Source organism: Quercus suber, unplaced genomic scaffold (genome assembly GCF_002906115.3).
Source record: "Quercus suber isolate HL8 unplaced genomic scaffold, Cork oak 2.0 scaffold_371, whole genome shotgun sequence".
Classification (NCBI taxonomy): Eukaryota; Viridiplantae; Streptophyta; class Magnoliopsida; order Fagales; family Fagaceae; genus Quercus; species Quercus suber.
The window spans coordinates 173493-198918 of NW_027069823.1; the positions used below are offsets into that span (position 1 = coordinate 173493).

General features: G+C 37.3%; 1 protein-coding gene across 1 annotated transcript; it reads left to right on the forward strand.

Annotated features, from left to right (window-relative positions):
* The first annotated feature begins 24676 nt into the window (after positions 1–24676).
* Positions 24677–25192, forward strand: LOC111984692 (uncharacterized). Its single transcript, XM_024016307.1, has 2 exons — positions 24677–24868; positions 24932–25192. Exons 1-2 carry the CDS (start codon positions 24677–24679, stop codon positions 25190–25192), a joined length of 453 nt encoding a protein of 150 aa, XP_023872075.1.
* Positions 25193–25426: the final 234 nt, after the last annotated feature.

Sequence of the window (25426 nt, forward strand, 5' to 3'; positions counted from 1 at the left end):
AATGAAGTTTAAGTTTTCACCATAACTAGCCTATAACCGGCTCAATCATACCAGTTCCCGGTTTTTACAGTTGAACTGGCTGGTTCCTAATTATTTTCGGTTTTTGTCCATTATTTTATTTTTAGTCATAACTGGACCGGATAAGTATTCAGTTTCCAGTTGGACCGGCTGGTCCGGTTTTTAAAACCATGCTACCATGTCATCAATGTATGCCTTCATATTCTTCCTTATCCTTTGATAGGTTGACTCCATGCTCTTCAAGTCGAATGACATAACCTTATAGTGGAAGTTACCCACGAGGTTTATGGAGAAGGAATTTTCTTGATCTTTAGATGCTAGAGCGGTATGATGGTAGCCTTGAAAAGCATTTAGGAATCTCATCATCAGATGACCGAAGGTCACATTGATAAGCTAGTTCATCTTAGGAATCGGGAAGGGTTCATTGGAGTAAGTCTCATTTAGATCTGTGAAGTCTACGTAAACCCTCCATTTTCTAGTCTTCTTCTTGACAATCACGTTGTTGGCCAACCAATCTAGGTAGAATACCTCTTGTTTGGTTCCAACCTCTTTCAACTTATTAATTTCTTCTTTGATGGCATTAGCAAGAATATTTGAGGACTTCCTCAACTTTTACTTCTTTGGAGTACATTTAGGATATATGTTGAGCCTATGACATATAAATTTTGGATCCACCCCAGGGTCTCATAGGGAATCCAAGCAAAAACATTTATATTGCCTATGAGGAAAAGCAAAAGTTCTACCTTTTATATGAATGGTAGATCTTAGCTGATCTAAAAATACTGATCCTTGGCATCTATATTGACCTTTTCCAACTTCTCGCATTGATTAGCCAAGGAAGATTGAGTACCTGCAAGTACCGAGAAGGCCAACCATGGTTACTATAATTCTCGAGTCGGCTCCACTTGCACTGACAAAGGCTGCTTATGCCCAATAGCGGATATAAGACATTGTCTCATGGCACTTTGGTCTTTGCAGAGCTGTTTTATCCCTTAATCAGGGAACTTCACCTTTTGATGTAAGGAGGAAGGTACAACGCCCTTTGAATGAAGCCAAAGATAGCCTTTCTTAAAAGTTTTATGTATAGGGAATAGGCATGCACCACCATGAAGTCCACCAACACCATAGGAAGCCGATTCTAACCTGTTGGAATCAAAAGTTATGAGGGGGGTGTCATATCTTATTAGGTCCTACGGGGTTAGCCCTAGCCCTTAGTATAGGTTGGGATATATTATCTCAACCCCGCTTCCCTGATCAATCATTACACTCTTGACATCAATGCCAGATATCCGTAGGGTCCCTTCTTTGTCTCATTCCAAAAATCCAATCTAGTCTTCTTTGCACCTTGCCCTCTTCTCTGGCCTTACCCAATTATCAGCCTCTAGTGTCGGCACTACAATTAGTACCCTAGGAGCTATCTGACTAGGGCTATCAATGCTCCTTCCTACATGTATAACCCTTATAATATTGAAGGGAGGGACCATGCTCCTTCCCTCACCTGATCTTGATGCCCTTAATGTTGGGCCTAGTTAAGGACAATGAATTCCCTAAGGTGCCCTGCCTTCACCAACAGACCTAAATGATCTTGAAGTGTACAAAAATTTTATGTTGTGTGCCCTTACTCCCGGTGGTAGGAGAAAAAAAGACTGGTTTCTTCTGGAGGCATTTCTACTCATCTTGCTCGGCCAAATAATGCTCATTCTTTATCTTATTCAAGATTTGATGAACTGGTTCCTTGTACAAGGTGCTCACTACCTTATGTCTAGGTTTAGGTCCTTGAGGGAAGAAGTCCCTCCGAGGTCAAGGGGGAGGAGGCTCTACCCATACCTCTTTCCTATCCATAAACAGCAGCTGAGGCTTTGACTTGGTCTAAAGTTGATCATCTTCTATCCTCTTATACTCCTTTATCCTTTCCATCAATTTCTATATATCCCCCACTAGGTTTCGAGCCAGAGAACTTCTCAGATTGGAGTTTATCAGCAGCCTCACCTTAAATGTGTTGGCGGCCACCCCCTATGATTTCCCTTATCTTATTGTACAATTCCCAATATCTGTCAGAACATACCCTTAGGGTTTCACCCTTCCTCATTGACATGATAAGTAGCAAATCAATTAGCTTTGAGACTTAGCTGCAAGTCACAAATCTCACACTAAAAGCTCTCATTAGCTCTTCATATACATGGATGGACCCCTTATCCAAACCATCAAACCATCTCATTGTGGTGGGCCTGAGGTCAGAGGGAAGGATTTTACACATAAAGGCCTCATTCTTGGAGTATATAGCCATACTTTAGTTAAAATGGCTATCGTGCTAAATAGAATATGATTTGCCATCATAGATGACAAAGGTAGGCCTAAAAAACCATCGAGGCAAATATGATCTCTCGTTCTCCTCAAAGAAAGAAGAATAGGAAATCTGTGGTGTGGTTGGTTTCTTGATATTTTTTAACACACGGTCCCTCCTTGTGGAGGCTTACCTTTCCTTAAACCGATGAAGGGGAGAAACCGATCTATCTCTAAAGGAGAAGCTGATCTTTCCCTAAATCGACTAGGAGGAGAAACTGGCCTTCCTCTAAATCAATGAGGAGGAGAAACTGGCCTTTCTCTATATCGACAATAGGTATAGGAGACACACTCCCTACTTCGCCTTAACTTAAGGAAATTAGAAAAGTAAATAATCTATATTGGTATAGATTATATCTATATTGAATTGTGGATATAGGATTCGTCGCTATCCGAATTATGTCCTTTATGCTCCCTTATAAGCTGCATGGCCTCACCTCTTCATTGAACATCCCTCTATAGGGCTTGTACCTAAGCCCTAAGCTGATCCATTTCTCCATCTCGGCTTGTATAGGAATGTCCCCTTAAGTTCATCGCTGACTTCTACTCTTGCTGGGAAGAAGGTTCTAACTCTCTACTACCACTCCACAGGGACTCAAAGAGATGCTCTTTCCTTTGCCCTTGCTAAACCCATCTATGTTTGAATACTAACCCCGAGGACCTGTTCGGTAGTCAGATGCAAGTGCCTTAACTTCTTCTTTGTTTTCCATTTGAGCCCTAGCTATCTTTTAGTCCTATTGCTTCATTGATTTCCCCAGAAGGTGCCAACTATGGGCTTGAAAACACTAAGAAATAAAAATAATCTCAACGTAATTAATCGACATAACTAATTTGAAAGGAATAAAGAGGTAATCCAAAATGGAAATTCAGAACAAATGTAGTTAAGGATCAAGATGAACTATCTGGCTCTAATTGACTAAAAAATGGCTTTTGTTGAGATACACAATGATCTCTATAATATTTCAATACTTTCCTCTCTCTCTCTCTCTCTCTCTCTCTCTCCCCCCAAAAAGCAGGATCCCCTTACCTTGTGGGAAGGTCACCGTTTATATCCCAAAATCCTCCATCTCTAGCTATGTATTATCTTGCTGGATGTCATAGGATGCTTGCCCTATCAGACACCTTGCCCCTTCCCTTTTTATCATGAAATTAGACTATTGGGGAGTCTCCACTATTTAGGCGGGTCATTAATCATTTAATGCAGCTGACATTAGGTAGGAACACCTAATTAATGTGGAGGTGACTATCAATTTGGGTTCTGTATCATCTCTTTTGGATTCTCAAAGATAATTCTGGGAAAAGCCCTGTTCCTCGGCTTTACTGTTGACATTATCCTCAGCAATAAGGTTCTCAGCTTCTCTCATTGAGTAAGCCTGAGATACTCTATGGCTCTCCTCAGTCCTCTATTGTTTGACCATAGGACTTGAGCTGGGCCTAGACCTTTTAAATTACTACTCTCTAAAGGGCCTTCCTCTACCTAGGGTTCATCTGGTGGAGACACCCCCTCCAAAACTTGTAGACAAAAATTCTACCATTATATAAATTTTAAGAAAAAGAAAAGTATATAGATTTTAAAATTTCAATATCGAAGTACCATAAGCCTGTAGTCCATATATATCTCCATAAAACCTGTAAATATACTTACTTGAAAATTAGAACATGTAGAAACAAAATTCAAACCCTATATGGAAAAGCATCACATAACTCAATAAATTAATACACAGCCCCTAATGCAACAAACAAAATATCAAAGGTTTAAGGTATTCTAACAAATCACTTAAACTCCTAAATAAAATATTACAACTTATTATTAAAATTTTGATTTAAGGGAAACTCACACATAAAACTTATGTCACATATAGAGATCATGCAAGGGAATTTTCATTATTGGTTTTTCGACGTACCTCTTTTGGCTTAAATCAATGTATATTAAAAAAAAAAAAAAGTGGTGTAATTTGTGTTTGTGCCTTAAAGAAAATAAACTATATATATATATATATTACAACTAAGTAAATATATAAATTAACACATATTATGTCAAGTAATATTCATATTTTCACCTAGAATAATGATAAAAACAACAATTATTATCACCTATGATTAAAAATAATAATAATAATAAATCATTTCACCCAAAAGTGAAATTCATAATCATAAATAAATTGTTACCTAGTTATGTTAAAAGTAAAGCTACTTTAGTTTATATATTATGCTAAAATATAAGCCATACCACTGAAATTTGAGGGTATTTGGATTTTTGGTCCCTAATGTTATATTTTGCTTTGATAGTTAGCCCCTTAATTCATTTTTTGCTGATATGTCTGTTAAGTGATACATATGCTTGTCACATGTAATAGATGGACCAATAGATGGGTTCAAGATTGGCTCGAAATGGGCTTTCTGGGTTAGGTTCAATGTTCTTGGGTTTGATGTATTATGGAATTATATGTGTTAAGTTATGATTTTCTCATAACATTAGTGTTGGCTTATTCCATGACAAAAAGTGTTGTAATTGCATAAATTTGTTTCCTTGTATTTTTGAGGGATTTTATTGTATTGGGTTTAGTATTAAGTTGGTGAAGACTCAAGCTTAAATGAAGAATCAGAGGATTTTGCGAGAACTTTGCGAGAAGCTAACCCGCAAAAGAGCCACGTGAGAAGCACCTGCTGGAAGTTGAAGAGTCATGCCAGGCTGTCAGTTTGCGAGTATCTTGCAGGTAAGGCCTTCTCATGAGGTAGTCGCGAAACATTCTGCCTAAAGGAATTTTAAGTGTGACTTTCTTACCCTTCACCCATATTATGTATACCCTCATTACCCACATATTGTAAGGTAGTCATTCAAAGAGAAAAACCCTAGATAGGTTTTCTACAATACAAACACCTATCTTTTAGAGAGAGTGCTACTCATCCTTAGTGAGAAATCATTATAGCCTCTTCTCCTTCCCTCTCCCATTGTCATACCTTGAGAGGAGATTTGTACCCAAACACAACCCACACCTTTTCAGAGTGTAGAGAGTGTTTTGGAGCTTGGGAGTTTTGGGGATTTGCCAAAAGAAGCCGATAAGGCTTGGCAGATGCAATCAGGCGTATTGCGGGATCTGAAAAGCTAGACAAGACACAGTTTTGAGAAGCCTTGTCGGAGTAAGAGCTTGGAGGGCTTAGATACATTGGGTAGATTAGGCTTGGAGGGTCTCTTACTATTCGTGTATCCCAACTTATTGTTTAGTGAATCGATTTACCACTTGGAAGGCGGTGGAGAGGTTTTTCTCCGAGTTCTTCGATTTCCTCTTCGATAACACATCGTCGTGTTATCTTGTGGTTGCATCTTTCTTCCTTTACTCTTGTGCTTTACTTTTATTGTTTGTTGTTCATGTTTATGCACTAAAGTAGTTAACGGTTTATTGCGCTTCATTTACTCTTGTTCCGCACTTTGATTAAGTAAGAGTAAAAGCAATCTAGCCGTAATTTTAATTTGGGGGTCTAAACAGCCCTTGTGTTTTCACACAATTTCGAGGTTTCAATAGGGTTCCTTAATCTATGTTGTTTCATCGTCAGCACCACCATACTTGCTGACCATCAATGAACTGATCAGATTAACCAATCAAAATTTGCTTCAGTCATTATATATTGAACAAAAGCAAAAGTGTCATGATGAGATTTTATTCGAAGGGAGACATATATTTATTGGGTTCGAATTTTTTGGTGGTACATTGGTGTAAATTTTCTTAGGAATTTTTTTTTTTCTAGGATTTGGATAAACTCCGCAAGGAGTAGATTTTGGTTTTTTAATCATTTTCATTAGATAAAATGAAAAAAAGGAAAAATATATAAATTATTTTATTAGATTTTAGGATTTATTTAAAGTATTTTAAATATTTTTAAGTAATTTAATTACACTTAATTGGTAAATCCACGTGTCACGATTTTATTGATCTATTTGTCACATGTGACATGCTTATATGTAATTTAACGGACATATCAACAAAAAATGGATGGATTGACTAACAATTAGAATGACATATAATGTTAGGGACCTAAATCCAAAATTTGAATATTAAGAGGTAAAATTTAAATATTTCTAAACTTTAGACGTGTGGTTTGCACTTTAACCTATATATTATAATATGTGAAAATTTTTATTTATCATCTAAATAACTTGCAAACAATACACGTCTTTAGATATTAAAAGCTAGTTTTGTTAATCTTAATTGCAAAAACCTTTTAATTTATTCTTATAAAAACTTGCAAACCACGCAGACAAAATCTTGGGTTATAAGAGTGTATAAGACAATAAATTCTGCTTAATCTTTTGTGCTTTTTTATTTTATAAAGGTAAAGGGGGAGGACACTGGAAAGGGATATATGCACGCTTTGACAACTAGGTAAAAGAAGCATAATAATGTAATAATAATTCAGCCAGCCACAACAAAGATTAATATAGCTCCCCATTAGCTAAAGTAGACTGTTATCTACGACCTAAATACGTGTCATGGTATCGGAATCATTCAGTCCTAGGTCCCCACCTACTTGGAACTTGGAACAGAGTCACCCTTTCAGCTAAAGAACTATATATATATATATATATATCTCCAGAATGTGGGTAGCGGCTATGTGTGAGTGTCAGCTTTAAGCTCCACTAACAATGGCCAATCTAACCAGTGTCAAAATAAAGGTGACCCAAGATACTGCGGGGACCATTGTATGCAGTAAGGCAGGTCTTTGTTGGCGAAGGTAACCCATTTTCTCATTTTACGTAAAGTATCTGGCTTTTTCATGCAAATTAATTCACTATAAATAAAAAATTGGTAGTTACCCTTGCACATCCCCCCTTTAGAATTGTTGTTGTGGTTGTTGCTGCTGCCGTGCAGTAGTGTTGGGGCTAACATATCTCTAACATTATTAAATAATGTCTGCTATTAATTGATATTTTAATTTTGTTAGAAGTCTTTTCTTTGATTTTTATTTTGTCTCTTTACATGTTTTGAGACATTGTGGGGCTCTAAAATTTTTTCTTCATGTTTTAATAATAACTAGTCACTAATCCATTTTATGCACTAGATAGTTAGTAAATATAAAATATTTTTACTCTATTCAATGCTACAATTATTTAATATATGTTGAGTTATAGATTGACCCCACTTAATTAATTTAATTACCTAAGTTAATTAAGTAGGTCAAATTACATGCAAATCGTGGAGGTACCAACAAATCATTAAACAAACTAATATGCAGGGAAATTAAACGACATGATGATTTGTTGATGAATGGGGAAGACCTCTCACAAAGCAAAAATCCCACTGGATGAATTTCAAGTCACCACTCCCAAGAATCTATTAATCAAAAACAAGCAGTTACAAGTATAAGGAATCTTACCACTACCCTAAAATATTCAAAAATACCAATCTATAGTTGAACCTTTACACTAATCTTCAATTGGACTTGATCTTGTAGAAGACTTCTTCACATGCACGGGTCCTAGTATGTGTCTAACTCCAAGCAACTAAAAGATTGTTATTGGCTGCAAAGTTCTTCACTTCAAAGCACATTGAAGATCTGAAAGCACTTGATTACAAAATCCTAAGGCAAAAAAAACGTAGTAACTTCTCACAAAGTGTATGAGTTCTCTAATTGAGTCTTTGTATCTTTGATGACTATAGATACCATATTTTTTTCCGCTCTCGATTTACTTGCCAGACCCCAAAATTCTCAAAAATATTAACTTTTCTCTAAGGGGCCACAAAAACATCTAAGTTGACGTGGCACAACCCTTTCGAGCATCGGAGTACTCAAAATGCTATTTCAAGTCAAACTAACCAAAATGCCTCTAGTCAACCTTAGGTTGATCCAAAAGTCAAAACTGGTCAAAATCATCTCAAAACAACATTTCTCATGTTTCTACATCAAACTTGAGCTACTCTATGATTTTCGTCAATTTTGACCAAATTCGACCAAGTTTAACCCGAGGCTGACCCCCGAAGGCCATGAAATCCCTAATTTTGATCCGACCTTCGGAACAAGTTGAAATCAATGTCATTGTAAAGATTATTAAATTCCTTTTCAAACAACCATTCACGAGTCAAAATCGGAGTCAAAGCAATCGAGATATCTTAAAAACTGTGCAAGGTGCATCAACTTATTTCCTAGGGCCATAACTTTTACTCCAATCGTTGGATTTCAATGTTCTTTAGCTTTCCAAAAACTACACATCCAGACATTTCCAAGGACACCAATATCAATCCAATCCAAGCCCGAGAAGGCCTCCATCAAGCCGTTACAAGGTGGCGGCTACTAAGTGGCCGCGGGAGCTAAAGAGTCACAAAATCATTACAAATACTCCTAGATCCCCTTAGATTAGAAAAAAGAAGAAAATTGGGTGTTTTAGAGCTGGGTTCTAGTTAGATCCTCTCTCTCGTTTCTCTACATTTCTGTCCCAAAAACACATTAAAAAAAAAAAAAAAAAAAACCTTTGATTTCTCTCTTTTTTCAACAATCAAAAGGTAGTGTTCTTGCACTCTTTTTCCTCCCCTTGGCTTTATCTTGTTTTATAATATGCTTTATTGCTTTCCCTAGCATATTCTTGCTTCCTAGCATGTTCTATAGATTTCCTAGCACGTCTCCTTAGATTTTACCATGTTTTAATGCTTTAATGATGTTGGTCTAGCCTTCTTGGGCTAGGATATGCCTAAATATTGTGTTTGTGCTTAGATCCATGTGCGTAGATGTCTTTTAGCATACTTATGCTTAGATTCATGTGTTTATGTACTCCTTGCCATATTTTTGCTCAAATCTATATCTTTATGTGCTCCTTACCATGTTCATGTGTCTAGATCTACATGTTGGTTGCTATGTCAGGTGCTTCTAAAACCTTTCTATCTCTTGTTATCTCCTTTTTGTTGTGTTTTGGCCCATTTGTTAGGGTGTAGATCTAGATCTTGTGGTCTCGGCCTACATCCATACACCTAGGCCTATATCAAAGGGTTAAAATCTTTTCCTTTATGCATGTCTATGTTTGTTTGCTTGCTTCTATTCTTAATCTCTGTGTTTGCCTATCTAGATCTAGGCTTTGCCATGCTTTGTGCATTCCATGTGCTTGTCGATCTTTGGGGTCACTTGCTTGTATGGTTACATCCGTCCCTCCTAAGGCTTGTTTGGATGTAACCACTTGTGAGATACACCTCCATGGTGTTGGTATGCTTGATACGCCCCTTTCTCCACTCCGTGCGATGTTGATATCCTTGCCTTGCTCACTTTGTGCCACCCATTTGGCTTACTTCGTTTTTTTGCATCTTTGCATGCTTGCCAACATGTTCATGCAAGAGTCTGTGTATCGTCCATACTCCAACCTCATGGAACTATAGACACCCGATCCAAACCTACATTTGTCCTCATAGGACACCCTTTTTTTTTTTATAACATGTTTTTTTTCCCTTTTGTGTGCTTAAAATGTTTATTTGTCCCCATTTGGCATCTTTTACTAGCTTGTCTTTTAGCATGCTTTCTTCTATTTATTTCTTTTCTTGTCTGCTGGCTTGTTTCTTTTTCATTGCATGTACACGTGTTGAGCATGGACACTTGAAGCAAGGGTGCAACCTTCTAGGCGCAAGCAAAAAAGGCAAGGACACAAGCAAGAAGATGCAATCCCATAAAGGGCAATGTTCAGTAGATTAGGAGGTGTAGCCCTTCCAAAATGGTTCTCTCTCTCTCTCTCTCTCTCTCTCTCTCTCTCTCTCTCTCTAAGCCTCTTCTCTAAAGCAAGTATTAGGATTGCTCCTCTCCTTGTACCCTTTACTTTTCCTGCTCTTTGCTTGGGCCGCGTTCCCTGGGTATGGCAATGTCTATTTTACATTTCCTGTACTTTGCTGGGCCATACCCTTAGAACATTGGCAATGTCTGTATCACTTTCCTTGCTCTGTGAGATAACATTGTGCGCGATGTATGTATGTATGTATATATATATATATATTTGCTTGCATGTGTGTGGGTAATTGTGCACATTGTATGATGGACTCTCATGGCAACGTGAGCAACCCTCTCTAGCCATGAGTGCTCTGGACTCATGACATGAGTATGTGCTCAATGCGACTGTTATAGGTGCATATTCATGTCATACTGTGTGCATAGTCACCATGGTGTGAGCATCCTAATCCCTATCACCAAGTGACATCAGTTTCTCTGTGTATGCCCCACGTATCAACGTGCTTAATGCTTTGAGGGGCTCCAGCTTGTCCTAGCACGAGCATGTTCGCACGCATCGTATACACAAGCAAGAAACCCTGCCAGTGCGCCATAGCACACCAAATATGAAACTCTGCCGGATTTTCACAATGAAAATGGGACATCCCTATTGCCATATTCTTACATCGAGAGCTTCGTGAGAATAGCATTTTGTGTGCTATAACGCACCTGAGGTGAAGCGCTGTCAGATTTTTGCCATGAAAATAAGGCAAAATGCTGCCAGATTATCACTGTGAAATTTGGCAACGATTCCAAACACACTTAGGAAGCATCAATTGAGACCACACTCTTTCCGGATCCAAACCTCAAAGGCCTATTCACTTAAAGCCTCAAAAGCTAATGCCAATAGCTTGTTTTCAACTGCCAATGTCCTTAAATTATGATTTTACTAAAACAAATGACTGTCTACGGACAGGGGCTATGGAGTGTCTAACACCAACCCCACACATAACCAAATTTCTAAACTCAAGAATCAAGATTTTTTTACCCATCTAACCTTTTTTCTTAGCCAAGGATCAGTAATAAAATCAAATAGAGTTAGGTGACCAATCACACTTTAGAAAAACCCAACGATTGGTGGCAACTTCAATTACCCTTGGTAATTTCCTTAAAATAGACTCATATTCTAGTCACACACCCGAGGTATGACATTCCTCCACAAAAGTGCGCGAGCATCGTCGAAAAGGGTTGTCAAGCAGCCATGAGGCATCGACAGGCTAGCGACTCTGCTGATGACACTTAGAGAGTTTAGCCTTTAGAAATTTTTATAAGATCCTAATCTTTGGACATTGGCTTTCAAAAACATTGAAATTGGCATTTGCCTCCGGGGCTTTCCTTTTGAAAAATGCTTTTACTATATCCTAGTAAACTATTTTCAAAACTCAAAAATATTTTCCAAAAATTTTTTTCAAATGATTTTCCAAAAACTGGCTTTGAGGTATTTTCGTATGTGTGAAGCTTTACTGCTTTCCTAAAGCATGCTTTATAGCTTTCCTTCAAATGTACGAACCTAGGGTAGTAAGATTTCATTTCTGCTACACGTTTATCTATGCATATATCTATTATGCTTGGGAAATATTTCCTCTTTCATTTGAAAATGCATGACATCACACCACATTGAGCCGAACCCGGGCTTAGCGTTGAAGGTGATAGCCCGATACACAATTTAGTTAGTTACTGAGTGCCATTTTTTTAGGTACTTCTAGGTCCATGGGTGGACAGGAGTAGCTGAAAAAGCTCCCTTGATCCCCTCTATCCCGCAACTTCTATGAAGGGAAGGATTAGACGATCAAGGTCCCCCTTAATCTAATCTTCCATTTTAATATGTTTTTAGACTTGTAAAGGCTTGGGTTTTGTTGTGGGATGGGTTTAGATAAAAACCTGATGCCTTAGAAAGGGTAGGAATATGTTTCGGATGAGCTTTGATAAAAAGTTGGTCGAAATATCAAGAGGTTCTCTCTATCTATGTTCATGCGTGCACATGCGTCAGGCATGTGTACGTAGCCTGTATTAATGTGTACGTATGCTACATTCATGCGTATGCATCAGTGTTCATTAATTCATACAGAAGCATGGTCCAACATGCGTGTGCATGCAGTGATTGCCATCATGAATTCTGGGATTACGCAGTCCTTGTAGGGTGCTAGTTTGAGGGTCCTCTACCTGGCTGAGAGGGTTTATTGCCAATTAGTAGGCGCGGATACACCATAGGTTCCGATGGATCCTCCACAGTTCATGCTTACCCCACTTTCCATGACTGATGGCGAGTACCAGCTGTGAAGGAGTGGCATTCCCTATGCAAAATGGCTCGGGGATGATCTAAACTATGCCAAGTTCAGTGAAACTCGTTTCATGCCCTCCTTCTCTGTAGAAGTATGTATTCTTTCTTTTTCACTTTCCCTTCTATTCTCTCACACTTTCTTGCACATGGTGATACTCAACTATAATGATTATGTCAGGGTGCGGCTGGTCCTGCTGGTGTCACGCTTCAAACCCAACTATAAAGATAGACACGTGACAACTACCGCACACTTATAAAGTAAACACCCTACAAGTGTGCAAGGCCTTCTTAGCAACTAAAATTTATCATCAAAAATTAAATCAAATAAATCCAAAATACCTCAACAATTTCTTTATGAATAGATCTCCAATAATTTAATAGGAACAAAATCCAAACCTCATGTACATAATGCCAATTGGCCAATAAATATAAAAATATTAGAAGACCATCCAATCCCAAAATTACTAAGCTTCTTTTCCTGCTCACAACACAACATCAAAACTTCCAAAACTTGCTATTTTTCACAATCTGAAATTGGATGGGAAAAAGGGGTGAGTTGAGAACTCATTAAGCAACCAAAATCTTAATAAGTTCTATCAAGCAATAGATCTGTAAAGAAAAAGATGTAATATGTGTTTTCAAAGTTATAATATACTATATGTTTTCAAAATAACTGAAGAAGTTTCGTAGTCTTAAAATAATAAGTTGCACATAGATCACATACTTTAATCTTACAAATATATCGTAGATGGTTTAGAAAATAGTCATTTTTCCAAAAATCAAAAACTATAACTTACAATAGGTTCCAAAAATATATAAGCAGTTTTAATGACTCAAAATAGTTCAAATACTCAAACATTTTCAAATTCACATATGTAGTTTTAAGGACTCAAAATAGTTCAAATATTCAAACGTAATTCATATTCTTAACAATCTTATGACTATGGTCACACTATATCCACGTGACTGGACATCAAAGTACTAATGAATAACCCTCATTGGTTTGGGTATCAGAGTACCAATGAATAACCCCCATTGGTTTGGGTATCAGAATACTAATGAATAACTCCCATTGGCTGGGTATCGGAACACCAATGAATAACCCTCATTGGCTGGGTATCGGAGCACCAATGAATAACCTCCATTGATTTGAGTATCAGAGTACTAATGAATAACCCCCATTAGTTGGGTATCATAATAAATTCATAGTCAGATTGTTCATAATCATATATATATGAAATCATATTTTCTAACAAAAATATATCTTATTCAAGCATGTATATAAAAATCATATACTCAGCATTAAAATATATTTGTAATAATCATTTACTTGAAATCAGTAATACAATAGAAATAAAAATTCTCACAATTATAAACAATTTTCAGTAGTTAAAAATACATTAATATAAGTAAAGTAAAACCCAATTAGGATAAGGTTACTTACTTCTAAAAGCTATTCCAAAAGAAACTCTTCCTTAACAATTCCTCTAAAATCTTTAGATATCACCTAGAACAATTTTCAAATATTCTTACTCAATAATCAAATAATTTAAGAATGACTTATAATGGTATCCAGCCAAAGAGAGAGACTACTAAAAATATTCAATAACTATCCACTGTTATCTCACACCAAAATTCCTCCTAATCATAATATTTTTCTTTATATATATATATATATATATATATTTTTTTTTTTTTTTTTTTTTCTTCTGCCACAACTAAAGCCCTCAAGAGAAGACCATAACTCCTATTACTATGCAGGCACGTGGGCCATCTTCAATTTCGTGTGTTCCTTTGTTTCCTTTGTTTTTTTCTCTTCTTCTTCTTCTTTTTTATAACTGGTCAGACCTTATTGACTTTCCACATCTACCAAGATAAATAAACAAATAATAATAATAAGATGAAAGAAAGAAATTGAGCTTTACTTTGTTTTAATGTTTTCTTGTTGTTTTTTTTTTTTTTTTTCTACACACGTGACTCTATGATAGACTTCCAAGCATGCCTAGACTACTAGGCTTTTGAATTTCCCCTAATACCACTTCGATTCTGCCATATACCCTAAGAAGTCCACATCAAGTACTATTTATCAAAGAAAACCGTGCAAAAACTTGACCATTAAGCCCAAAAGTTTATAGCCTCTATCTTCGCATAACGTAACAAAACTATAGAAAAAGATTAAATCTTAGGACCTAGAAAAATCTGCAGGTATATTGTCCAGTTTACCGAAAAACAAAACTAAACTTTTCTTCATATGCATCATTCAAACTCTTGACTATTTAAATAGTTTTATTACTAGCCAAAATACCCACATAAAAAAAATACTTTAATTCTAAATAAAACTTAGATTTGACAAGAAAGAAATTCTTAAACTCTTACCTCAATTGTGCAGTCAAACCTTCTTTACTTGAGTAATTTGGGTAGTCTCCTCTCTCAAAATATCTCTCCATATATGTTGACGTAATAAGCTTATATATAACCAGGGTTCAACCTTATTTTCTAAAAACTCCCTTATAATTATAAATTATAAAATTGACCCCCACAAAAGATTTACTTACCCTTTCTTTTATTTATTTATTTTTTTTTTTTTGGGTATTGCATGCTGGTGGTGGCCTTATTGACCCTCCTCGTTTACCTTGGTCGGTCTAAGCTTATAACCCTGGTGGTTTTGCTCGGGAGCTTCCTTTAGAGCGAAACCCGAATGTCATGGGTAACCCTTTCCTTGATGGCACATAAGCGGTGATCTCTCTTTCATCTTTGGCTTGTCTCTTCTTTTCTTATGTCTCTCAAAACCTATTCTAACACCATCTTCGTTTCAAATTCAGCCCACTGTGGAGAAGCATGAGGAGCTTGTTTGGCTTGCAAGGAACCTCAAGCTAAAGGTGACTGAGTATTCCAAGTAGATCTATGGTCCTGGAAGGTTTGCCCACCCAAGGGATGATGATGATGATGATGATGGTGATGACCCTGAGACAACTCCGAGCTACTAGCCGAGGCTATGCTTATAGCCCTAACGGCTTTGCTCAAGAGCGCCCTGTTGGCCACAACACAAATGTCACAGGCTACCCCTTTCTTAAAGGCACCCGAGCGGTGATTTCTCTTTCATCCTTGTTCTTTTTCATTTCTATTCTTGCATCCGAATAATTTTGCTAACAACTTTTCCTTCAAAATTTAGCCTACTATTTAGAAGCATGAGGAGCTCATCTTGCTTGCGAGAAACCTGAAGCTAGAGTTGACTGAGTATTCCCAGTAGCTCCATGGAGGTGGGGATGACGAGGATGATGATGATGGTGGTGGTGGTGGTGGTGGTGATTGTGCAGGAGGTTCAAAGTTGACTCCAAGCCATTAGCTGAGGAAAAGGCACTTCTGATGATCTTGCAGACAGACAGACACAGACACAAACAACATAGCATAGCACACTTTTTTCCTTTTGTTGCTTTTATTACTTTTCTCTTTTTTAGCATACATACTTGCACTTTAGATTCAGTTTGAGATATTGGGTTTTATTTTAAGAACACCTTTTACATTTATGCCTTTATTTGGGATATATACTTAAATTACAAACCTGTGGGAACTTTATGTCATTATGTTGTTCTTGGAAATTTTGTGCTTGAATTGTGCCTTGAGTAGGCTCTTTATTCTCTCCCTTATACCTTTCCATACCACCAAATTAAAATGAATGAATTTTTCTTTCTCTTAATCCCTAATTTTTGCCTAGGTCTTTGACCTAGCGAGATTCCTCTAACTTTTGCATGGATTGCCTTTTAGTTTTCAACCCATCGAGGCTCCTTGTATTATCTTTGAACTTATTTTTATTTTTTTTTTCTCTCTCTCTCTCTTTTCTTTTCACTCATTTCTTATCTCCTGCTCTCTTTCCCCTTTCCATACATGGTCATATGAGAGGCTCCAATCACTTCATCCAACTTTAGGATATAAGAAATGACTTAGGGTTGTCATGAAGTGGGTTCACATAGCTGAGAAAGCTTATAAAAGTCCAATCAAAAGAAAGAAAGACTAACTGACCACTTTCATATGCCCCAAAATTTTCTTTTCTACACTTTATGATTCTCATGTCTTTTCTTATGAATTTAATAAAGAGTTGGAATGTCCCACATCCCCTATGAAAACAATTTATCATCTTTTAATTTGAGCAATGAGAGAACCACCCATTTATTATCTTTGCAAGAAATTTTGTAATGCAAGTTCAGATGTACTTTTCAACATTTTCAATAAGATGAATTCCGATTTGACTTATTTTGATGTGCCCCATAATATTAAAATTCTACACTTCAATGATTTTAATGAATTTGAAAATGAAATTAATAAACAATTGGAAAAGAAAATTGAACCTATGGAACCAACTTTTGAAACTCTTAATTTAGGCAATGATGAGAATCCACGCTTAATTAAAATTGGCTCAACCTTAAAAAAAGAAGAAAGAAAAGGTCTCCAAGAACTACTCACAGAATTTCAAGAGGTCTTTGCATGGTCTTATGAAGATATGTTGGGTATTGATCCCAAGATAGCTCAATACCACATTGATACCCATGCTCACATGGTGCCCGTTAAGCAAAAGTTGAGGCGTATGAGAACCAAATGGCTCCTTAAGATCAAAAAAGAGGTCACAAAACAGTTGAAAGTATGGTTCATCAAACCCATGCACCAATCTGAGTGGATAGCCAATGTTATGCCTATACCAAAGAAGAATGGAAAAGTAAGGATGTGCATGGATTTTAGAGACCTAAACAAGGCTTGCCTTAAGGATGATTTTCTTCTTCCTCATATAGATGTCTTAGTGGATAATACCGTCGGTAATGCCTTGATGTCTTTTATGGATGGTTTCTGAGGATATAACCAAATCAAGATGACTCCTAAGGACATGACCAAGACCACCTTCACCACTGAATGGGGGATTTATTACTATACGGTAATGCTATTTAGGCTCAAAAATGCGGGTGCGGCCTATCAAAGAATGGCCACAGCCCTACTACATGATATGATGCACAATGAAGTTGAAGTATATGTTGATGACATGACAGTGAAATCCAAGGATAGAGAGGGGGCATATCACCAACCTTAGGAAGATTTTCGAAAGGATTAAGGAGTATAGACTAAGATTGAACCCACAAAAGTTCACCTTTTGGGCAACTGTAGGAAAATTACAAGGCTTTTTGGCAAGTGATAGAAGGATAGAGGTTGACCTATCAAAGATTAAAGCCATCTTAGATATGCCTCCACCCAAGAGTGAGAAAGAGAAAAGAGGATTCTTAGGCCGGTTATGGTACATCAGCCGATTCATCACCAAGCTCATCTCTACTTATGAGCCCATCTTCTGGCTCTTAAGAAAGAATGAACCCCATGCATGGAATGATGAGTGTCAGAGAGCCTTCGAGCTCATTAAGGAGGATCTTCTCCATCCACCCATCCTAGTACCCTCAAAGCATAGGAAGCCATTACTCATTTATCTCTCGATCATAGAAGATGTGGTTAGGAGTATGCTTGCACAAAAGGATGATGATAAGAATGAGAGAGCCATGTATTACTTGAGCAAGAGGTTCCATGATTATAAGACTAGATACAAGCCCATATAAAAGTCATGCTTTGCTCTCATATGGGCCATGCAAAAATTGAGACACATCATCCTACCATTCTAGATATGGATAGTATCCAGAATGGACCCACTATAGTATCTGTTTAAGAAGCCTACCTTAAATGGAAGGTTATCAAGATGGCTGATCCTATTGGCAGAATTCAATTTGAAGTATATGGTTAAAAAAAAAAAAATCAAAGGAAGCGTCATGTCAAAATTTTGTGCCGAGAACCCTACAGAAAGAGAAAATGGTAAAGAAAATTTCCCAAATAAGGATATTTTAGACATCGAACTAGGGGCATGGAAGATATATATGGAGCAAACCAATATGGAAATGGGATATAAGTACTTTTGATTACCCCTGATGGATCTCGCATACCTTTGGCAGTCAAGTTGAATTTCGAGGCAACCAACAACATGGTTTAATATGAGGCTTGTATTGCCGAAATGGAAACTCGTCGAGAGTTAGGGGTAAAGGAGGCAAAAGTTCTTGGAGATTCGACTTTGGTCACACTCTAAGCATAGAAATTGTGGAAGGTGAAGGAAGAACACTTGAAACCTTATCAACAATATTTAGAGGATCTAACCAAAACCTTTGACAAAATACAACATCATCCCTAGAGCTTAGAATTAGTTTGCAGATGCTTTGGCTACCCTGGCCTCAATGGTTGAAATACCCGAGGGAGTATGGACACAACCTTTGGAAATTGAGCAGAGTTATGAGTTGGTACACAAAGAGAAGGCAAAGTGTTCAGTTTTGGCTATAAAAGAGGAAGGAGTCCCTTGGTATTATGACATCATGAAATTCCTAGAATTGGGAGTGTATCCCAACGCTGCTGATATGAGGGAACGTCATTCAGTTAGGATGATGGCAATGCAATACATCTTATGTGGAGGTTAGCTTTATAGGATGTCCTATGATGGCATACGCCTTTGTTGTCTAAAGAAAGAAGAAGCCAAAAGAGACATGGAAGAAGTCCATCAAGGGATTTGTGGTCCTCATATGAATGGGAGAATGTTGGCCAAGAAGATCCTAAGGATGGGATACTACTAGAATACAATGGAAATCTATTGCGCGAACTTCGTAAGGAGTTGCCATGATTACCAAACACACGCGAATTTGAACCATGTATCACCTAGTGAGCTATACAACATGACCTCTCCATGACCTTTCTCAGCATGGGGCGTAGACGTGATTGGAAGAATAACCCCTAAGACCTCAAATGGACATGAGTACATCCTAGTGGCAATTGACTATTTCACCAAATGGGTAAAGGCAGCCTCCTAATCTATATTGAAAGCCAAACATGTGGCTTGATTCATAGAGAACAACATCATCTGTCAGTTTGGGGTATCGGAAGAGATCATCTTAGACAATAGTTCCCACTTTGAGGTATAGTTTGAAGGATCATAAAGTCGTACAACACTGAACATCACAAGTCTTCACCATATCATTCATAAATTAATGGAGCCGTAGAAGTAGCCAATAAGAACATCAAGAATATCCTAGCCAAGATGGTAGTGACATACAAGGATTGAGCCAAAAAGATTCTGTTTGCCTTATGAGGTTACAGAACTTCTATCCATTCATCAATTGGGGCAACACCCTACTCTGTGGTTTATAGGAGTGAAGTGGTACTTCCCACTGAGGTGGAGATATAATCTTTGAGGGTTTTGGTAGAACCAAAGTCCTAGATGAAGACTGATGAAAAAAAGATATGAACAGTTAGCTCTAATAGATGAGAAGAGAGCTAGAGCACAATACCATGCACAAGGTTATCAAAAGAGGATTGCTAGGCATTTAACAAAGAAGTGAAACCTAGAAACCTTAAGGAATGAGATCTAGTCCTAAAAGGTACTTAGAGATGACACTTTAGATCCAAGAGGAAAGATGAAGCCAAGATGGTCTATTTCATTCCCTTTGTGCCTTACTACCGTTTCTCTCTCATATTTATATCTTAAACTGCATAAATCTCAGACCACCACCACAATTGGTCTCCAACCACTAAAAATCTGGCCTCCAACTGCCACCAAACCTTTGGAACCGTCACCATTAATTTTTCCAACCGGTAAAAAACTAGCTTCCCGCCGCCGTCCTACTATTGGAACCTTCACGGGTATTTTATTTTTATTTTTTCAAATCGAGCATTAAATATGATTTATGTTTGGGTATTTGGATGGATTTAGGTATTTGGGTTAGATTTGTTTTTGATTCTAGTATCTGCGTTAGAAACTTAGAATTTGCTTTGTTTGAGTATTTGTTTTTGTTTTGGATATTAGGAATTGAATTGGTTTTGTGGTAGTTCTATAACTAATTTCACAATCTGCATAGTCAGGCAATGAGAGAAATCAAAGCATGGCCAATGTTGCCAATCATATCTTCTTTGCTGGATACCGCTTCTCTGTCTACAACAATCTGTCACTAAACATGTATTTATACATTTATGTCTTTCTTATTAGAATTAATCTATACTTTTTCCTATTTATTTATAGGTCATCTATTGGATGTTTCTTTACATATATCTTATTCTAATTTTTAAAAAATATAATTGCTTAAGTGTATATTACCACGATCAACACAAAGATTAATTAATCTTTTAGATGACTCTTGGAAGTAGTGAATCCAACTCTTAATATTTGTGTTTCTCCTCAAAAAATCTAAACATGTGCACATTCTCATGGATTGATTCATTTATGTACAACTTTGCCCAATTTTGAAACTCACGAATTTGACAAAAATAAGGATACAGTAGTGTTTGGTGATATATGATTTTTATATAGTTCTTGAAATTTTTTTTTAGTTCCATTGACACGTATAATAGGATGAAAAATGAAATTGTTGGGTATATTTCTAATCAATTAGCTAAAGGAAAACAAATTTGATTAATTCTTTGCAGTTTAGTGGTATCATCTTAATATCTTTTGGTTAATTTTTTGTTTATAGTTTGTGAAATTTCTATTGCTAAAGATCTATATGGTAGTAGTATGTTTGCTGATTGCTTTAGCATGAACTTGCAATTCTTTCATATGACTTTTAATTTTACTTCAATATCACAAGCTTTCAAATTTATGCATTGGTATAGATTGCTATGATAAACTATCTTTTTAGAATTGTTCCTTAAATAATTCTTCAAAACTTATATATGCAATTATAGAGCACAACTTCTTACTTGAGTATCTATTTTTCCATCTGAGAAATAGTTGCCTCTATATCTACCAATAATTGAAGCTGGTTAAGAGAACTTTTAAAACTATTTTATATGTCCCAAGCCTTGCAATTAAGTCCCACCCCTTGCAATGTTGAATGGTTATGATTTGCATGATCACTTACTTTAATAATGATATCTTGATTGTGGATGCAAGCTAATGATAATCTGGTATTGTATGCTTTCTTGACATTTGGTTTTGATCGATGCTAATTGCTATGTTCATTAATGCCTAAGCATATTATTTACAACCTAATCTTGGAATGGTGTATCCTGGATACTTGGACTATTAGCTTAGCTCTAGGTGTTTAGTGATCTTTATATGATTTAAGGTTCTAATGTTGCATATATTTTACGCTTTTTACAGGGTGGGCAGAAGTCACTTCCATGCAACTTTGAAGGCATCATGCATGAGAGACTATATAAGATTCTAATTGAACCTCAACATAAAACTTCAGATGAAATTGCAGTAAAAGTGTGTTATTATTTTTAACCCCTCTTTTTTAAGTATCATTTGCCACCTGCTCTACTTTGCACTATGTTCTGTTTCTTCTTTGCAAAACCTTCCCAATGTCAGCATAGCTTTACCATTGTTGCTTTTTTTATTCAAATTACCATCTAACATTTTCAGTATGTCTATATTTAAAATATAAAATTAATAAATAAATTAATGGGTTGATTCTCTTTCTTGGGATGCTTTTGTTTTAATTACTGTGGTCTGTTTTCAAAAAACTACAGGATAACTTATGTACCTTAAATTTGGTTTTCTACCATCTATTTGTTTGGTTATATGGTATTGGCCTTAACTCATCATCTATATACAAATTCTTGCCAATAATTGAATATAAAAATCAAGTTATCCTGCACATAGTGCGGGTTAAAGGCTAATTTATTTAATTGTTGAGATTGAAAGTTTTGTTTTTCAACTCTCAATCTTAATCATCCAAAACTATGGCATCAGGTGCAAGACTTCTCAATCCTTGCTTATCTACCTTAGATGCTTTACGTCAGTCAAAGCTCAGATCTCACATTTGTTTTAATTCCCTACACATATGCCAGCCTATTACATCACATGGATATACAGATTGATCTCTGTATCATTCCATCGTAATCTGGTGTTCTTAAAGAAAAGGATATTCAGATTGATGTCCACGATGATATTCATAATCTCACAACATTTTTTTTTTCCCGAATTAATCCCACATGAATACCATTGAAATGTCATTCACATATATAATTTAAAAAAAAAAAAAAAAAAAAAAAAAAAAAAAAAAAAAAAAAAAAAAAAAAAAAAAAAAAAAAAAAAAAAAAAAACGTCTTAAAAAAAAAAAAAAAAAAAAACTCTCTATCCTTATTAGTACAAATTTCGATTTTTTTTTCTTTCTTAATACTAATATGAAAGTCTATCCATATTTATCCAACCAGCAATGATCAGAAGAGATTTAGTTTGAGTATTGTGGGTGCTCGAGGACCGAGGATGGAGTTGAAGAGTTGCAGTATAATTGTGGGGATGACGCGGTCCATGGGCCCGAGGAGGAAAGTCACCTGAGGAGAGGAAGGGATGATTCAAAGGACTCTGAGGCGTTCCAAGTGGGAACAAGGATTTGAAGAGAGAGAATCAATGGTCATAAGGGAAAGGTAGCCTGTTGCCTCTACATTAAATGGTGGGGCAACAATTTTATCGGTTGCATTGATGAGGAAGTGACCAGAACAGTATAAGTCACAATGAAGTAAATTCCTTCCACCACCTTCTTCAGATGTAAAAAGAGACAAGTGTCATGAAAGGAGGTTTGTTAGGTAAGGATGGATAGTTGAGATATGATGAAGGGAAGAGTATATAAGAAAAGGAGGGTTCACAGAGAGAGGGATCAAGAGAAAAACACCAAGATACAGAGAAGAAACAAGGAGAACACTGAGAGAAAAAAGAGTAAACAGTAACATTTCTTATGTAAATGTGGCCTCCTTAGGTCAGCTTGTAAGGAGAAATTGGTTCATCCATTTAATAACATTTGCCTTTTCTTCCTTATTTTCCTCCTCAGGTGGAGCCCCCCTTAGTTGTTTATTTCCCTCTCTTACAAATTCATTGTTTTGGGCCGCGGTTGGACTAATCCAGCCACTATTCTAAGTGGGCTTGGGTCGCTAGTTTTTCTGGTCCTTACAATTGGCGCCGTCTATGGGAAGCAACGAGGTGTTGTGGATTTGTCCTAAGTATTTATAGCTAACATAGGCCAAGATAGGGAGGAATTGGTTGGCTCGCAAAAGGAGAACCAGTTCATTAACTTGGAGCGAAAAAGGGATAGGCAACATACCCCAAGCGTTATGGTGGAGTCTTACCACACTAAGCGTACTAAGCAAAGTCACTCAAGGTCTAGGAGTCATGTCTCACATGATCAAGAGAAAAGTTGCAATAGGAAATAAATTGCCTGCGCAGGAAGCTGAGGCACAGGGAACGTGATAGAAGAAATTCATCCTCCTCACCAAGTGATGGTTCCAAGGGAAGCAGGGACCGTTCATATCATCGTAGGTCTAGAACTCCATCTAGTGAGTCTTATTCAGCCTCTTCGTGCTAGGACAAGCTGGAGAAGAGCAATAATAAGCATGAGAAAAGGTCTTCCCACCATGGCATGGGGAATGATGCAATGAGTAAGACCCTACAACAGATTTCTAAATCACCCTTCATTAGGAGGATTAGCAAGGCCAAACTTCCTCATTAGTTTTCTCAGCTGACGTTCAGCATTTACAATGGGAGGACTGATCCCGTAGAGCATGTCAGCCACTTTAATCAGAAGATGGTAGTCCATGCTAATAATGAAGCCCTTATATGCAAATTGTTCCCCTCCATTCCTGGACTCATGGCTATGCATTGGTTTGACGCCTTGGAGGAAGGATTAGTGGGTCTTTCAAGGAGCTAACGAGGGCATTCGGGGCTAGATTCATAACATGCAGTAAGGTCCCCAAGCCAGTAGACTTTTTGCTATCTATGGCGATGAGGGAAAGAGACCCTCAAGACTTACTCGAATAGATATTGGGAAAATGAGACTGATGGAGACTTTGAGGATGTGGCCGTAAGGACTTTTAAGGTTGGCTCCCTGCCGAGAACGAGTTGAGGAAGTCGTTGATGATGAAGTCTGCCTTGAACATACGCCAACTTGTGGATCGTATAGATAAATATAAGCGAGTGAAGGAGGACCATATACAGGGAAAAGGTAAGGCTAAGTGTTACTAGAGAAGAGGGGTCCTCAGGAAGGAGGATACTAAGGTAATCGCCCCCGAAGGGAGTTTTCTAATCAAACATTGTCCGCAGAAGCTGAGTTGGTCAACTCATTGTTTAAAGAGTCAATGTATCAAATAATAGAGAAAATTAAGAATGAGCCTTATTTTAAGTGGCCCAATAGGATGGGTATGGACCCATCCAAGAGAAACCAAAGCCTCTATTGACACTACCACTATGACAGAAGATATACTACGAAGGATTGTAGAACCTTGCGAGATCACCTGAGCCCATTAATGAAGGCAGGGAAGCTCAATCAGTTTTTACATCAGCCTATAGGACAATTTGGTCACTCAGGCACTGAGTTTCATAAGGATAGTGCTCCTCGTCCAGCATTGGGTACTATCAATGTGATCTTTGCCAAGCCAGGGAATAGTGGAGGCTCGGGTACTAGGGTTATGTCTGTGGGTGGAGGTTGTGATTTGGAGGCCAGTAATCAGGCTCCTAAAAGAGCTAGGGTGATGGTCACCCCTACTCTGGGTTTCTCTTAGGAGAATAAGGAGGGAACTCTCCAGCCACATGATGATGCTCTAGTGGTTACCATTAGGATTGGGTGTTATGATGTAAAGAGGGTGCTAGTTGATCAAGGAAGCAGAGCAGAGATCATGTACTCTGATTTGTACAAGGGGCTAAGCTTGAAGCCCAAGGACCTGGAAAGATATGATTCACCATTGATAGGCTTTGATGGTAGGATTGTGGTCCCCCGAGGAATGATAAGATTACCCATACAAGCTGGGGATGAAGAGGTGTAAGTTAACTTCATTATAGTAGAAGCATTTTCCCCCAACACAGCTATCTTGGCCAGACCCTGGCTTCAGACTATGGGTGCCATGCCTTTAACCCTATGTCTGAAGGTTAAATATCCTACTCAAGGGAGAATGAGAAAGTTGGTGGGTAGCCAGGCCACGACGAGGCAATGCTTGGTGTCAGCAATTACATGGTAGCCTTTAAATCCTGCTGCAATGATTAAAGATCCAATTAAAGGG